Source organism: Giraffa tippelskirchi, chromosome 1 (assembly GCF_054371585.1).
Source record: "Giraffa tippelskirchi isolate mGirTip1 chromosome 1, T2T-mGirTip1v1.2.pri, whole genome shotgun sequence".
In the NCBI taxonomy this organism is placed as follows: Eukaryota; Metazoa; Chordata; class Mammalia; order Artiodactyla; family Giraffidae; genus Giraffa; species Giraffa tippelskirchi.
In genome coordinates, this window is record NC_137275.1 from 121613979 (window position 1) to 121632454 (window position 18476).

Here is an 18476-nt window from a genome sequence, read left to right on the forward strand (position 1 = left end):
CTGATTACCTTTGATTATGTCCTTGTCATTATATTTGAGAAAGTATATGTATGGTTGATGTGAAGCCTGGGTGATGGCCTTTTCAGAAATAACTTGAGATTTTTTTCTTCTAAACATCTGGAGAGGCTACCAGTCTGGATCAGTATAATCCAAATTTAAGGTTTGAGGTTTCCTGGACTAGGTCCGTAACATGAAGCTGGGCTGCAGGTTCATAACTGAGTTTAAGTAACTCTTTGCAGTATATCCTTTAAATTGTTTGTGCTTTTGTAGCAAAAGCAACTGAATCCTGGGCATGCCTTTTTAGGTTCTTTATTAAGATTTCTGCCTCACTATCTTGTTACCTTGTCATACTTTTAAGACATTTTCCATATTTCATTATTCCTTAACATTTTCATTCTGGTGTTTAGTTACCTAGTCTGCCATTAACAAAAGGCAGAAATCTTTCCCTTTCATTTACTTTAGAATTTTTCTTGACGTTTGTTTGCTTTTTGTAGGTTCTACATGAAACATTTCCTCAACACACATTCCTCATGAATGGTCTCATTCAGGGTGTAAAGGTAAGAACAATTTTTGTTTGGTTCACAACAAACCAAAGCCAGGAATCCTTGATAGCTTAACTTTGGAAGTTTAAATAGGACTCTGGAAAACTATTACCATTTGTAAATTTTGTAAATCAAATTTTTAGTTGAATTATCAAAGTCAAAATAAAACACAACCCAAATCCATAAGCCACTACTTTATTTTTATTAACATGTACAGAGCAGAATATGAAGGGTATAATTATGTGAACTTTTAATTCCTCTATTCACAGAATAAAATCAGTCTTAAAAATCGGTCAAGTATTAATGTCTTTTTTTGAGATAGACTTTGAGATTGAAGGAGTCATCAAGATTTACTTGGATGTAAAGTCTTATTGCAGGGCTGGTGTTCCAGACACAACTTTCTGAGCTCTCAACCACTTGACATAATTAGCCTTAATTCATTGTTTAAATTTTAATGTGATATTTGTCAGAAAAGCTTATAAATAAGGGGTTAAAATATAATGCTGTGTTCCAGTCCCAATTTGTAGTAAAGTATATGTGTTCAGCATCTAATTTGTTCTTTTCAACTTAGGTAATATCAGTCTACATAATTTTACGTTGTGTTGAACAGCACACTTAAAATTATACCATAGTACTTTGCTAAATTCAGTCAGAGGAATTTGCTGAATGCATAGCTTTGAACAACATTAATTGTAATGAATACTACTTATTCTTTGCCTATTTTCAAAAAGAATTTGAGAATGCTTACAATAATAACATAAGTAAAACAGGACAGTTTGAATAAAGTAAAATAAGACATTTTTAATACTCATTGAGAAGAGGAATATTATCAAGAATCTGGTGTGTTTTTATTTAAGCACTAGATTGTGAACAGTTTTGTCTACATGATCAAAAGAAAAACTTAATGAGAGGGCATTGATTACAAATACTACATAAGTTTATCATTATAGTGGATTCTTTGAAAGTTACTCTGTAGATCTTTTTCTTTTATCATGTGGAGCTAATAAAATCTATTTTAGTCTGGTTCTACAGAATAAAACCAACTTGGTCTGTGTCCAAAAGCCAAGTGGCATGTTTATCATACTTTCACTTAGATACACCCACAATATTATTGTAAAAAAACATAGAACAAAAAGTATTTAAGTTGATTCAAGGCTGTGGACCAGGACTTATTTAACTTCAGCAACTATTGAACTTCAATTTATTGAACTTAAGGAGTTACATGTTTTAGTAACTGGCTGTTGTTTCTCAGATGAGGATATAATGAGAGAACCCTGTAGCCAAGCATAGCTCTATTAAAATGTCTTAATATGGATATGAGCACAGTGGAACAATATGGCTTTATATTCCTTTAGCTTTAAATTTCTGTTCTGCATCTTATTAACAGTTACCTTAGTCATATAATTTAATCATCCCTTCATTGGAAAGCAATGAGAAAGATCAATGAGCTAGTATATGTAAAACTATTAGCATTCTACATTCATGTGTTAAATACTTAGTAAATATTGCAAAGAAAAATAAAGAACAGAATCTGTTAGAAGGAAAGCTTGATGACCATTTTTCTCACCAGTTTGGGGAAAGACTTTCTTTTTTAGAATAAGAATTATTCATAAATGAAAAGATTGAGTCATTTACATCAATGTTTTAATTTTGGTAAGTCGAAGCCACCATCATCAAACTTAAAATACAAATGACAAAATATTATTTATTATAGAAGGAGGAATACATAAAAGCATTCTCAAAGTAAAACTGTAGGAAAATGACTAGTATCCCAGAAGAGCAAAGAAGGATGTAAGCTGGCAGTTTACAAAAGATGTCAATGTGAAAATAAGTTTATCACTATTAAGAAATGAGTCCCAAATTAAATAAGATAATATGTTTTCATGCACATTGGTAAAAAATTTTAAACTGACAAGAACTAGTTCAATTTGTGGTAAATTGTGTCCCCTTGCACTTTTGATGAGAGGATAAATTGGTATAGCTTTTCTGGAAGGCAGTATTTTAAGAGTTAAAAAAATATCCACATATTTTAACAAATGATTGCATTTCTAGAAATTTGTTCTTCTCAAATTGAGTTACTTAGAGATTCGGCTAAAGGACTGTTTGTAATAGTAAACATGTAGAAACTTTTTAAATTCCTTAAAATTAGAATAGATACGTGTAGTATAGCCATATAATGTAATATATTAGGGTTTCAGTTTTATTGTGACCAAAATAAATGTAAGTAAGCGGGGGGCGGGGGGGGAATGATTAAAAAGGAATAACCTGAAGTTTGAAAGGATGTGGATTTATGGATGATTTTTAATTTTCTTCCTTATATATTTTGTTCATCTTTGTAGATTTTCTACAGTTAACTTTCACTTTGTAAGTTTACTATCATAATGCATGGAAGAGAAGTTTTAGATTTGGGGTGAGCATCAATAAAGTATACAAGAGTAACCAGTTCTGTTTTGTGAATTTTCCAGTTGGGGGGGGTTGTTTGTTTGTGGTTTTGGTTATTGCAGCAGCTTTATTGAGATATAATTCACCTACCATGCAAGTAATCCCTTTAAAGTGTATGTATGTTTTTTAATTATACTCAGGGTTGTGCAGCCATCAACACAGTCAATTTTATCACATTTTCGTTGCTCCAAAAAGAAATCCTGTACTCCTCATTCCTCCCTAACCTCATTAGTGTTTAGCAAGCACAAATCTGCTCTCTGTCTCTGTGGGTTTGTCTGTTCTGGACATTTCACATAAATGGAATATACAGTATGGTCTTTTATGACTGACTTCTTTTCTTACGGTGTTTTCAAAGTTCACTTGTAGTTCTTATTAGTACTTTATTCTTTTTACGGCCAAACAATATTTCACTCTGTATCCAAACCACAGTTTATCCATTTATCAGTTGATGGACGTTTGGGGTTGTTTCTGGTTTCTTAATTATATTATTGTGAACAATGCTGCTGTGAACATTTGTATACAAGTTTTGATATGGACATTGTTTTCACTTTATCATAGGTACATTGCTAGGAGTAGAATTTCTGGGTCATACAGTAATTTGAGTTTCTAAAAATTGTGTTTTCAAATTAACTTCTTTCTTAACCCTGTTTCTGACAAGTAATTTATGTTCCTAATCTCCTAGACTTCTGTCAGATAAGTGGCTCAAGCCAGGGACAGTTTTCTTTTTTCTTTCTGTACTTACTCCCTTAATGATGTCATCAGACTTAAGACTTGAAACTCTCAAATAAGTATCTTCCTAGACCTTGGGCTGGAACTTTAGACTTGGTATATTCAGTTGCCTAATTGACATCTCTACTTCCTTGCATAATAAGTATTTGAAAGTTAACAGCTCCAAAACTAAGTTCCTGGTCTTCCCCTCCAGCCTGACCAACTCACAAGTCTTCCTCATATTAATTACTTGTCATGGCATTCTTGCTTATGCCAAAATTCCTGGAATTAGTCTTCTTTCTCTTCCATACATATCCCAAACCCAATCCATTAGCAAATTCTGTGATTCTACTTCAAAACAGAACCATCATCAAAACTGTACTTGTCCCCCTTTCAGTGCTGTGTGTACTGTGATTAGTGGCTCAGTCGTGACTGACTCTTTGCAACCTGATGGACTGTAGCCCACCAGTCTCCTCTGTCCGTGGGATTCTCCAGGCATGAATACTGGATTGGGTAGCCATGCCCTCCTCCAGAGGATCTTCCTGACCCAGGGATCAAACCCAGGTCTCCTGCATTGCAGGTGTATTCTTTACCAACTGAGCTACCAGGGAAGCCATTTTGTAGAGATCGTGATAAAATATAAACCAGTTTGTGGCATTCTTCCTCTCTTTTATATGTGTGTGTGTGTGTGTATGTATGTGTGTATATGTATATGTATATGTTTACACACATACACACACGCACACACACACACGCTGTGCCAAGCAGCATGTGGAGTGTTAGTTTCCTGACCAAGGATTGAGCCTTTGTCCCCTGTATTAGAGGCACAGATTCTTAACCACTGGACCTATGGGAAGTCCCTGTGGCACTCTTCTTAACCAACCCAACCCAAAACCCCATTTTCTCTTGACAGCATCCTTCTACTCTGTTCCACTTCCTACTGACCTTGCTGCAGCCACAACTTCCTCAGCCTATTTCTGCCTGAGCACTCTGCAGGTACTGTTTTTTTCTGCTTGCTTTTCCCAGGTTTTGATAGGCTTTACTTCCTAACCCTCAGCTCCTCACCTGGATATTATTTTTTCAGTGAAGGCTTCACTGACTCCCATCTTGAGTAATGTGTCCAGTTCTCATTCATCACTGTTAATCCTCTTTCTCTGCTTTTTCTTCAAAGCATTCTCTCTCCTTTGACATGCTGTATATTTTGCTTTATCTTTATCTTGTTATTGTGTTCTCCTCACTCCTCCTGTTTTAGACTGAAAGTTTCTTAAAGGCGTGGATTTTTGTCCACTTTCCTCGCTGCTGTCCCCAGCATAGTTCTTAGCACTCAGCTTCCCTGGTGGCTCAGATGGTAAAGAGTCCACCTGCCAGTGCAGGAGATGTGGGTTTGATCCCTGGGTCTGTAAGATCCCCTGAAGAAGGAAATGGCAACACACTCCAGTATTCTTGCCTGGAGAATCCCGTGGGCAGAGGAGCATGGCGGGCCACAGTCCATGGGATCACCAAAGAGTTGGGTACAGCTTAGCGACTAAACAACAACAAATATTGTTGAATTAAAAGTGCTTCCAGTCTTTTTTCTAGTCCTTTTGATAAAGTCAAGATCCAGCTTACTTAGAGACTGTAACTATGTTTCTTTTTTTTCTTATATCAGCATTTACTAATTATACCTTACTAATTTCCCCATGACATTAAAACTACATGAAGTACAAGCAGCCCTCTCTTTGCATGTTGTAGTACACACAAATTTCAGTTACCACAGTTCAGTTAAATAGCAAGTCTCCCAACACACAATTCAGATTTCCATTACCATGTGTATTAACTGTGAGTAGTTGCATAAAATATAAACAGCTGCTAACTCCTCAGTCCACAAAACACTATATAAATAACAGAGGCACATCATAACCCATTGTGACATTTCAAAGTGTTGGTGACCTTTCACTGTGCATCTGTTAGTTCATGCATGTATAGCAAAACGTATGTTGTGTTGCCTCTTTGATCCAGTGATATGTTGGAATCTTATCCAAACCTAGAAAGGCATATGACAGTTTTCCAGTTCATAGAAGATATGTGCATCATATATTATAAGACTTTCAAAGAAGACAACCGCTAGTCTTAATGACTCTTAATGTTTTTTTTTTACAAAGAACATTTTAATTATTAATGCTTTAAATCACAATGTACTAAATAAATACTAGTTTTTCCTTTTTTTATTTTTAAATTAGTTTATCTATTTTTTAACTTTACAATATTGTGTTTGTTTTGCCGTACATTGACATGGGTCCACCATGGGTGTACATGTTTTCCCCTTCCAGAAACCCCCTCCCACCTCCCTCCCCATCCCATTCCTCCAGGTCATCCCTTCATTTCACTAGACATTTATAAGTGATAGTGAAAGAATTTTCAGTGTTCTGACAAAAATTTCTGAAAGGCAAAGAATGAATCAGTTTTTCCCATTGATTAAAATAACTACATAGTTTCACTTGCAGTCATTTCTTTCAGTTCTATACTACTATGCAAAGTAAAAACTATGTGTATTGTTTGCAATGGTTATATGCTACTCCATTGTATGAATATTCCATAATTTATTTATCCATTTCCCTATATAAGTGATTTCTAATTGAAAACTATTGAAGATAATTCTGAGTAAATTTTTAAAATAAGTCTTTATATATTTTTATTGTTTCCTTAGAAATAGAGTTGTAAAACTATAACGTGAGTAGAAAAGTGTGAGCATTTTAAACAATCTTGAATATATAGTACCACATTATCTCCTAGAGCAATTGTGCCATTTCACACTCCGATCAGCAATATGTATATCTGTTTCACCATGCTCTAGTACAAGTATTACTTTTCAGATCTTTCCCAATTTGATAGCTTGAGCATGATGTCTCACTGTAGTTTTATTTGTATTTCTTTGATTACAAATGAGGTTAGATATTTTTACATTATTTGCTGGCTACTTTTATGAAGTGCCTTCAAGTTCTTTATTTTTCTAATAAAGATTGTTCAATTCTTAATTTTTCAATAATGAAATTTATTTTGTGTTAATCCTCTCATTTTAATGATTATTAATTTAGTACCTGTTCATCTTAACAGTTAAAAAGGGAATAACTTATACTTAATCATACTTCTCAGGTTTTCAAAGTCCTACTCACATTTTTTCACTAGCAATTTTTATTTTTATGAAATTAAAATATATGGCAGACATTGTTATGTGACTAGCAGTAAGTTATGTTAGAGTTCTCCAGAGAAATAAGACCAATAGAATATATATAAAGAGGCTTACTTTAAGGAATTGGCTCACATGATTGTGGGGATAGCAAGTCTGAAATATGTAGGACAAGCTGGAAATTTGGCCAGAGTTGATGCTACAATCCTGAGGCAGAATTCTTTCCTCTGGAAACCTCAGATTTCCCTATTAAGGCCTTCAACTGACTTAAATGAGACTCCCATATTAGTGAGGATACTACCCTTTACTTTGGCTTCCCTGGTGGCTGGCTCGTTGGTGAAAAATTTGCTTGCCAATGCAGGAGACATGGCTTCAATCCCTGGGTTGGGAAGAGCCCCTGGAGAAGGAAATGGCAGCCCATTCCAGTATTCTTACCTGGGAAGTCCCATGGACAGAGGAACCTGGCGGGTTTTAGTCCATGAAGTCGCAAAGAGTTGGACATGACTTAGCAACTAAACAGCAAAAATACCCTTTAAAGCCAGGTAATTGTAGATGTTAGACCACATCTACAAATTAGCTTCATGGCAACACCCACGCTAGTGTTTGACTAAATAACTGGGTACTATAGCCTAGCCAAACTGACACATAAAACTAACCACTGAAGTAGTTTTGGCTACACTTCATTGGAAGTATAACCAGGCTAAGATGCTGTGGTTTGACTTAGTAGATGAAGTCAAGTTATTACTGCTGGATTTAACAGATGGAGTGAATAATAATATTCTTCATGAAGAGAGTTGGTCTGATTGCCCAGTGTCCACCTTGAAACTTCTTGAAGCTTTCTTCTTTAGCTTATTTTATACTTATTAAGAAACTAGATATCTTCATCAGTGTCCCAAACTAACTAAAACTAAGTGGGCTGGATGTCCAGGATTGGTTTATAGCTGGGTCAATCAGTATGAAGAAAGTGCCTCTAAAGCATGCTGCTTTATTCTTGTCTAGCTTTGACATCACAGCAAGAGGCTGAAAGAGGGGGAAAGTAGAAGACCCAGCAATCCATCCCAGGGCTTGCCCACAGGGATTCACATGCAGTGCTTCTTCTCAGTCTAGACTGGATGGTTAAGTCTGATCAAGGAGATGGTTGTGTAGATCCTTTGCCTGAACACTCATACAGGGACATTTAATATGTCAAGAGTTTATCTGATCCTAGAAATTACTGCTGAACTGTCTCATCCTGCTATTTAATGAATTAAATCATCAACCAGTGCATAGCACAAACACACAGAGAAATTGTTGACTGATGTCTCTAAGAATTAAAAAAATAAAAAAAAAGATACCTTGACAGTCCCCTTTTAGCTACTCTTCAGTATTACTAAGTACAGAAGTGTTTTTCATACACACACATACACAATAATCTTGCTTCCTTAATTTGGACAGGAAGTTGGATAAAATCTATCCTTTTAATTATCTGTAAACAAAATTGTAAAGCAACCTACTTGAGAGAGATGACTTCATAAATATTAAATATTGTTTTATAACACACTGGTAATTTATACATTTATTGAAACATGCTTAAGAGAATTCACAAGTAGGTAAAGTCTAGTCCTTTGTGTGCTTCAGGACAGAGACACTAAAATGCTAGTAAGAAAAATAGTGTGATAATTGATTTGAATTATGGGCTGGGTTAGTCTCAGGTCTTAGAGCCACCTCAGCCTGAGATGAATCCTGGTTCTACTGCTTATGAGCCCTGAGCCTTAGGCTAGTTACTTACCCTAGCAGTACCCTTCTCATAGGGTAAGACATTTGTGTGAAAGGCATAGAACAGATTGGCATGTAGAAGTGCTGTTATTTTTTCTTGGAATCAATTTGAAGTAATGGCCCTACTACTTCTAAGATTAAGTGAAAACAGTCTGTTCCTTTATATTTTAATTAAAATTTTGTTTCAGTGAATCTTCCCTATACCCATCTCCTTTGCTCCCTCAATCAAAAGAAAGCATTTCAGCCCTCTTGCCCATATTGGTCTCTCCCTGAAGTTTCAGGATTACTAGCTGTTCTTAGACCTTCCTCATGCTTTTCAAATCACCTTTCCTGGACTTGAGTGTGTCATATTTGTCATTTGTCCTATAAAAGTGATTGTTGTGCACCCTGGGAATAAAAGCTGTGTACTGTGTAGGGTATAATGTGTCCTAGGTTTGAAAGGTGATTCTTGTTTTAGGACTATTTTTTATGTGAAAAAATTTGCATTTGTCAGTTACATAAATGAAAACAATTCCATCAGTGTGAAAATTTCTCTTTGATCTCCTTTTAAAAAATGAAAAGAGATGAAAGTCATTATTAGTAAAATATTGTATGAAAACTCAAAGTGAATGTATATAATTTGGGGGTAATCCATGTCTATATGTTGTACGTCGTTGTGGCTTATAAAGGATGTCATAAGATGTGAACTTTTTCATGGAAAAATGAAAGTTTTCAGAAGCAGTTAAAAGACTATATCCTATTTTTCATGGGTACCATTTTTCTCTCATACTGAGTTGCAGAGTTAATTAAAATATTTGAAGGAAAACAAAACAAAAAGAATTTTTTGTTTTAAAACTTTTTAATGATATTGACACATTTATTTAGTCAAATATTTGTCAGATGCTTATGTTAAGGAAAGCTTATGCTTGGTACTTTTATAATAGCTGTATAAAGTATAAAATTCATGTATTTTTGCTTCAAGTGAGTTGTAATTGCCATTCTTTGTATGCTTTAAAAAGTTTATTAGATAATTGCATTTAATTCAACAATAAGCTTTAATTTGCTATTTTGTCAAATTAGAGCCTGTAAGGCCGTGTCTACCATTATGACAGAAAGAGAAGAGGAACTAAAGACCCTTTTGATGAAAATGAAAGAGAAGAGCGAAAAAGCTGGCTTAAGCTCAACATTCAAAAAACTAAGATCATGGCATCTGGTCCCATCAATTCATGGCAAATAGATGGGGAAACAGTGAGAGACTCTTTTCTTGGGCTCCAGAATCACTGCAGATGGTGGATGCAGCCATGAAATTAAAAGACTCTTGGTCCTTGGAAGAAAAGCTATGACTAACCTAGACAGCATATTAAAAAGCAGAGACATCACTTTGCCAACAAAGGTCCATCTAGTCAAAGCTACAGTTTTTCCAGTAGTCATATATGGATGTGAGAGTTGGACTATAAAGAATACTGAGGGCTGAAGAACTGAGGCTTTGGAACTGTGGTGTTGGAGAAGACTCTTGAGAGTCCTTTGGACTGCAGGGAGCTCAAACCAGTCAATCCTAAAGGAAATCAGTCCTGAATATTCATTGGAAGGACTGATGCTGAAGCTGAAGCTCCAATACTTTGGCCACCTGATGCAAATAACTGACTCATTGGAAAAGGCCCCGAAAGATTGAAGGCAATGATCAGGAGAAGGGGATGACAGAGGATGAGATGGTTGGATGGCCTCACCGACTCGGTGGACGTGAGTTTGAGCAAGCGCTGGGAGTTGGTGATAGACACAGAAGCCTGACATGCTGCAGTCCAGAGGGTCACAAAGAGTCGGCCACAACTGAGCAACTGAAGTGAACTGAAGGCCATGTTAGGATTACTGACCAGTTAATTATGCCACCTTAAAAATCTACTGGACTGGGAAGCTAATTTACAAAAACTGGCATACTAATTCTTGGTCCACACTGGACTTCTGCACACCATGTTTTATCCAGTAGTCACTGGACCCTGATAGCATGGCTTAGTACATTCAGCCCTTGTTACTTCCAGATTTCATATTTGCAAAATCTGCGTACTCACTAAATTTGTTTGCAACCTCTAAGTCAATACAGTGCTTTCATATTCATTCATGTATGGCATAAGGAGGGAATCTGAGTTGCCCAACTGCATGTTTCCAGCTGAGATTGAACAAAGGACATTCTTTTTGTTTCGGGTCTCATACTATAAGCGTGTCCATTTTGCAGTCCATTTAGTGCTATGTATCTTGCATTTTTGTTCCTTTTGTTGACAATTTCTCTGTTTAAAATGGCCTCAAGTGTAGTGCCAAAGTGTTGTTAGGTGTTTCTAAGTGTAGGGGGGTGTTGATATACATTATGGAGAAAAGACTGTGTTAGATAAGCCTCATTCAGACATGAGTCATAGTGCTGATGGCTGAGACTTCAGTGTTAATAAATCAGCAATCTACATATTAAATAAGTCATCTTTAAAGAGAAATATACATAAACCAAGGTTATATATAGATCAGTTAATTAAAATATGTGACCAGAGAATGGTAGGAATACCACCTTGTGTTTCCTCTACAACAGCAGTTCCAGATTCTCTTAATTCGGTGTTCCTGGAAAACTTACAGAACATAACCAGTGTAGGTAATGAGAGCCAACTATATTTATGCTAAAGGCTAAGATTTTGATGTCACTCTGGTGGGTTTTTTTTTTTTTTGGCCCATGCTTTGTGGCATGTGGTATCTTAGTTTCCAGACTAGGGATCAGATCTGTGCCCCCTGCGTTTGGAGTGTGGTGTCTTAACCACTGGACCCCCAGGGAAGTCCCAGTCTGGTTTTAATCTTTAAATATTTTCTCATTTGCAAATCGTGCTCTTCCTCTTTAGGACTGCTGCAATACTTGCCTAATCAAGGTACAGATATCCTTCTCAATCTGCTATTCTAATAATGTGGCATGATAGGATCTAGGACTGGATTGAGTGGTGAAGAAGTAATTCTGAAACAGAAGAAAGTCTTTGGTTTTTGAGAAAGTCAAGTTTCCCAAAGAGGCAAGTATTTTATTAGATTATATTTAAGCATCGTAATAAATGTAGGTTCTCCCAGAGGATATTTTCAGTATCTATTGTCACTGAGAATTATTTTTAAAAAATAATTATTTACTCTTTTAATGATTTAATGATTGAATGATTGAGGTCAGGAGGAGAAGGGGTGACAGAAGGGGGTGACAGGATGAGATAGTTGGATGGCATCATCTTTTCAATGGACATGAGTTTGAGCAAACTCTAGGAGATGGTGTAAAACAGGGGAGCCTGGTGGGCTGCAGTCCATGGGGTCACAAAGAGTCGGACACGACTGAGCACTGAACAACAATTGTCACTCAGCATTATTTTAAAATAATAATTATTTAATGAATAGATTAAATTACAGTTGAAATCCAGAATCTAGATAACAGTATCTTTTTTTGGTAAAAACTACATTATTTTAAATAAAACTTTTAATTCTTGGCCTTCTCATGTCCTTTGTTTTAATGACATGCATTCCATATCTTATTGTATGAAATCTCAAATCAGAACTGTCCAAAAAATTTTCCAGGGTTCTTTGTGTTTAGATTTTGTTACTGTTTTTGTGGTGATTCTTATTTCTATTCTTTTGTCCTCTTAAATTTATTTTCATGTTTTTCTTAACCAGTTCTATACTACCCAAGAACTCAGGTATTTAATATTTTTAGAAAATCTTAAAGCAACATAAACGATTTTCTTTTCTAAATTTATAAAACTGATGTTGCAAGTCGTGAATTTCAGCCCTGCTTCTACAGTTGTTTAGCTCTTAGTTAAAGAGATCATTTAACTCTTTTGATGCAAAAACAGACCAAATGCTGGAAATCCAATGTGTCTTATAAATTGCAGGGTTTGATGCCTTGTTGTTCAGTCGCTCAGCTTGTCCAACTCTTTGCAGTCCCATGGACTGCAGCACTCCAGGCTTCCCTGTCCATCACCATCTCCCCGAGCTTGCTCAAACTCATGTCCATTGAATCAGTGATGTCATCCAATCGTCTAGTCCTCTGTCGTCCCCTTCTCCTCCCGCCTTCAATCTTTCCCAGCATCAGGGTCTTTCCTAATGAGTCAGCTTTTCCCATCAGGTGGCCAAAGTATTGGAGCTTCAGCTTCAGCATCGGTTCCTCCATTGAATGTTCAGGATTGATTTCCTTTAGGATTGATTGGTTTGATCTCCTTGCAGTCCAAGGGACTCTCAAGAGCCTTCTCCAACACCACAGTTGAAAAGCATCAGTTCTTCAGTGCTCAGCCTTTATAGCCCACCTCTCACATCCATACATGACTACTGGAAAAACCATAGCTTTGACTGCTTCAGTTTACCCATCTCTTGACCCATTGTCTCTGGGTTTACTAGTGGCTGATAGGGGATTAAAATCCTGTTCTTTCTCTTCTCAGCCTTAGAAATATGAGTTGATTTCCTCATAAAAGTTCTATTCAGCTTACCAATCCTCTTTGCAAGCCTTTATTACCAGACTGTGTGGTAGGTACCGAAGGTACAGAGATGAAAGAAAACCATTCCTCTGACTTTAATCTCAATGTCTAATCTAATAAAGAAGATAGACAAATAACAAGTAATTGTAATAGAGGATTATAGTTACAATAGAAGAGATATGTGCCAGGGTGGGGACAGGAGTTATTTGTTTTGCACCCCTCAAAAACCAGTGTGATTAATTCTATTTGAGTAGCTAAGAAAATAGAGGAAGAGGTACTCCTGGCCCAGAGTTGAGAATGACTAGTAGTTTACCAGGTCCAAGTGTGGAAAATGCCTACAAGCACAGCAAGGGCCTTGCAAATGCCCATTTGCACAAAGGAATGTAGTATGTTCAGAAGACCAAGAAGTATTGCATATAGCCAAAGCATAGGATGTGTGCTAGGTACTGGATTTTGGAGGGTTCTATCTGTATGCTGTGCTGAAGAATTTTTTTTAATGTATTATGAAAATTCAGATATACAAAAGGAGAGAATAAGATAATAAACACCCATGTACTCATCACCTAGTTTCATTATTTATCAACATCTCCCTGCTCTTATCTCATCTATCTTGGTTTTCCACCACTCATTTTTAATTTTAGTATTTAAAAGCAGAGTTCAGACACTTGAAGAATTTCAATTCTGCACAGTTGAGGTTTTAAACAAGGGATCAAAGAACTGAAGTCTGCAGCTCATCAAGGTTTCTCTTGGGGTTATGTGGAGGACAGATTGAAAGGAAGTAGAACCAGAGGCAGGGAAACAGTTAGATTATTTTATTTAAATCCATGCAAGAAATGCTAAAATGCATCACAGCAGGGGATAGACCGAGAGAAGTCATTATAAGAGAATGGTCTGAAAAATCACCTTAAGGAGTGAAGGAATGGTGGGGAAGCTTTGGACAGCTTCTTAGCCAAGATGGGAAGTGTGGGTGTTTGGTCAAGTTTATAGGGAACAGTGTTCATGTTAAATGTCCAAGTAGGAAAGTCCATTTGACTGTAGACACAGAACTCAAAGATTGGACAGCTATTCATATTGTAGGTTGTGGTGGCCATGCATATAGGCAGAGTGTCTAAAGGGAAGGCAGTGGCACCAGCAGAGTCTGAGAGGCAGGCCTGTGGGCACCTCAAAGGGCCCTGACATCAAAAAAGAAATTCACATGGAAGTGATCAGCCAGCAGGGTGATTGGCAAATTGTGAGGAATTGACAAATGTGAGTTTTTTTACTTCCTTTGCTTATGTGTAGTGGTGTTTTGCTTCCCTTTAGCCTCAACTCTTGTGCAACTTTTCATTATCTCTATCCTAAATTCATCAGACAAATAGAATCTACTTCTTTCAGGGACATTTAGTATCTGCACATTCATCCTGTTTATCCCTATTAGCTTACAAGCCCTTTGAGAGCAGAAGGTATGTACTCATCTGAGTGTTTTCGTTTCACCACTTAATTCAGAGCTTTGCACGTAATAGATATGCTGTATGTATTTATAAAATGAGTTAAGTTTCTGGCTTCTTCCCATACCTTTGGTGTGTGTTCACATTAAGGGCCAGCTGTGAGTATATATATTTCATATCACCTCACTTTTCCAGTTTCACCCAGAAAACAAGCTTTTATCCTTTTCTTCCTTCTCAAATAGCATGCTTACAAATTTTGTTAAATTTTTTTTAAAAAACCAGATTATATTTAATGTTACAAATTATTCTGTTTCAGAGCCACTAAAATGAATTAGAGCATTTAGAAATTCATTTAGAAAATGAAAATTATAAGTAATTGGGGGATCACATTATAAATTTGACCCTTGCTTCTGTTTTCTTCTCCAGGGTCTTCTCTCTTTTTTGAGTGCCCCACTCATAGGCGCACTGTCTGATGTGTGGGGAAGGAAGCCCTTTCTTCTTGGCACTGTCTTCTTCACCTGCTTCCCAATTCCACTGATGAGAATCAGTCCATGGTGAGTGACTAGGCCCTCTATCATGACTTGTCTGTTTTGGGTCACATATGGAGAATACATCTGCAGTGCACTTTTCAGCCTTTGCAGAGCACTTGTACCTGTATTTTCATTTGAACTCTTTGCTAATACTGAAAACTAGTAGGCAGTTGCCATTGTGCCCATTTTATAAATGAGGACATGAAATTAAGTCTAAGATAGTTACTTAGGTGAAGAAATAGAAATAAAAGATGTCTCTAAGGGCAGTTGTTTTTGTCATGAGGTAAGTTACATGATTGGGTCCTGACAGGGGGCAGACAGTCTCTGTGCTCACTCAGTTGTGGCTCATTTGACTTTGCAGATGTGTTGTTTTTATCAGCTCATGCAGCGATCCCCAAGCTTTTTGGCACCAGGGACCAGTTTCATGGAAGACAGTTTTCTCCCAGACAGTGAGGGTTGGGTGTGTGTTTCCGGTTTAATGCAAGCAGTGAGGAGCCATGGGGAACAGCCAGTGAAGCTTCTCTTGCTCACCTCTCACTGGGTGGCCCAGTTCCTAGCAGGCCACAGTCTGCTGCCTGGGGGTTGAGGACCCCTGTTCTAGGGCACTGACATGAACATAGTTTACATCAAAAGTCAAGAATCCAAGTTTCCTGATGGTCCAGTTGGAATTCTGTCTGCCAATGCACGGGACACGAGTTCGATCCCTGGGCCAGGAAGATTCCACATGCCACTGGGCAAGTAGGCCTGTGTGCCACAACTATTGAAGCCTGCATGCCCTAGAGCTGGTGCCCCGCAACAAGCCACTGCAATGAGAAGCCCATCCACCAAAACTAGAGAGTAACCCCCACTCACCACAACTAGTGAAAGCCTGCATCCAGCAACAAAGACCCAGTGCAGACAAAAATAAATCAATTTTTTAAAAGGAGGCAGGAGTCACTTTAGTGTGTACCATATTATGACCAGTAGCCTATTCTAAATCCTAATGTGAATTTTAATTTGATCTTATTTTTTCATGATAAATAGGGAGAGAATAATTAGCATGTAATAACCAAGGTCATTTAGTTAATAAAAATGTGTTGAAATTTGTACCTGAGCTGTGACTTAGTTTTTGGCCAGAATTCCTGTTGCTGAGATGCTATTCCTATGTGAATAACACAGTTTAGAATGGAAGGGTCTTTTGCATTTCAGTCATTTAGGGTTTAAATGCAATTGATAGATTTGGGGGATACTCAATGTGAATACTCTTATTTGGTTATCTGATAGGAATTTTATGTCAGCATTTGTCATGTTCTAAATGTGTTGGGTACCTATAATGAATCATTTTGGTCCCTACCATATAAATTTTTATAAAATACTTTCTGGTATTGAATCTTTCTGTTCAAAAACAAGTCATGCTTTTCTGATGCATTAGGTTTTTTGTTTTTTCAATGTCCTCTCAATAGCTTACAATTTTTTTCTTTAGAATCTTAAAATGATTTTACCTCTTTTCCAGTTTTCGTGCTGCTGCTTCTGTTGCTTGTATTGACTAATACATAAAATAAAAATCTTTTATTATTGTTAAATAAAAGTGATGATTATGGACCTATCTTCCTCATGTATATGAAGGAAATTTTATGTTTCATCCTTGAGTATCAAACTAGCTTTTGGGTTGAAAAATACTTGTTCCTATTTTGTTTAGAGATTTTCTTTTTTAAAATCAAGGGAATATCGACTTTTGATGCCATTAGTATCAGTGGCAATGGCACCCCACTCCAGTACTCTTGCCTGGAAAATCCCATGGACAGAAGAGCCTGGTAGGCTGCAGTCCGTGGGGTCGCGAAGAGTCAGACACGACTGAGTGACTTCACTTTCACTTTTCACTTTCATGCATTGGAGAAGGAAATGGCAACCCACTCCAGTGTTCTTGCCTGGAGAATCCCAGGGATAGCGGAGCCTGGTGGGCTTCCGTCTATGGGGTCGCACAGAGTTGGACACGACTGAAGCGACGCAGCAGCAGTATCAGTGGAGATGATTTGAATTTTCTCCTTAAATCTATTACCATGATTAATTATATTAATAGATTTCTAATATTGAAACATCATTATATCCTAGAATTAAAACACGACTTTTTGTTCTATGAGATTCTGTTGGCTAATATTTTAACTAGATTTTTGTTAGGCATCTATTTATATGGTATAAATTTTTTGTCTTGTATTAATTTTTAAAATGCTTCCTGCTTTTGTGTATATGTATTTTTCTCAGCTAAAACTCAGAAATTTAGAAAGTATTCATTTCTGTTCTGGCTACCATTAAAACTAACTTTACTGCATACTCCTACTTTTCCATTTTAAACTGCATGTACTGACACCCCTTGAGGAATGACAATATTGGTACGTTTCTGCTCCCCTCCATCTTGATTATAATTTTATTAGTTGTCCTTTATATCTTTAAATATACATGTATTTTTACAATTTATTTTTTGGTTTATAACCTTTTACATGGTATCTTTGGTTTTGATTATAAAAGTGTATATACACTACTTCTCTCATGAATGCTTAAAATAATCTTTTTATAGGTGGTATTTTGCAATGATTTCCATATCTGGAGTCTTCTCAGTCACGTTCTCTGTGATATTTGCCTATGTAGCTGATGTCACTCAGGAACATGAGCGAAGTACTGCTTATGGATGGGTAAGATAATAGCTTATGTTTTTTAACCAGAGAAATAATAAACATTCTACTAAAAATTTATTAGAAAGTGAGCTTTTATTAAAATAGTGTTAATTATGTAAAGAAAATCCAAAACAGTTGAAATAAAAAAGGAGACTTGTGAGAAACTAAAAATATCAAGATAGGGATGCTACTGATTTATCCTTTGGTTTTAGTGTTGGAAGATCGGCAGGATATGTGAGTTGTCACTTGCAAAGTTTTTTAAAATTTGGTTTGATTTGTTTCTTGTTAGCTGATCTCTTGAGGAACCATAAACAGTAAACAGTTGCTACAATCATAGATCTCTGTGCACCTAATTAGAATTGGAGAGGTGATAGAACCTCAGTTATGTTAATTCATTGTCACTGTATTGCAGGTTGTATGACTCAGACGCTTCTTTGGAATGTAGTACTACAGAAAAAGGACTACATTCATTCAGGAAGTAATTGTTGAGTTAATAACAAAAGTTATAGGAGACCTTTTTGGGATAATTGAAATTAGAAAGTCGCTTCTAATTTTCTAATGCCAAGATATTGGCATTGTGATTATGTAGGAGAAGAAAGACCTATAAATGATGGCAGCCATTTAGGTCAGAGTGTCACACCTCTGAGAAATACTTAAGTGGTTCAAGGGGGAAAAATGACAGGTGAGCATTTATGGGCATGTGTTCAATGTGTGAACCTCTTAGGGTATGCAGGTATGAACTGGGAAAGTTTTCCCTTCTTCCCTTTTAGGTTCTTTGAGTTAACGGAGTGAAAGTCGCTCAGT

At 36.6% G+C, this 18476-nt stretch overlaps 1 protein-coding gene across 8 annotated transcripts in view; it reads left to right on the forward strand.

The window, feature by feature from the left end:
* LOC145507617 (solute carrier family 71 member 2) overlaps positions 1–18476 on the forward strand; it is a 130657-nt gene that overhangs the window by 83653 nt on the left and 28528 nt on the right. For 5 of the 8 annotated variants that reach the window (XR_014054978.1, XM_081494588.1, XM_081494558.1 and 2 more), the window contains 3 exons: positions 495–557; positions 14918–15045; positions 17576–17690. Coding sequence is in view for 7 of the 8 variants with exons in the window: in XM_081494588.1 (XP_081350714.1) it covers positions 495–557; positions 14918–15045; positions 17576–17690 (306 nt within the window). In the remaining variant the exon portion in view is untranslated. The remainder of the gene's footprint in view (positions 1–494; positions 558–14917; positions 15046–17575; positions 17691–18476) is intronic. The other 3 variants (XM_081494610.1, XM_081494569.1, XM_081494625.1) reach the window with 1 other exon arrangement.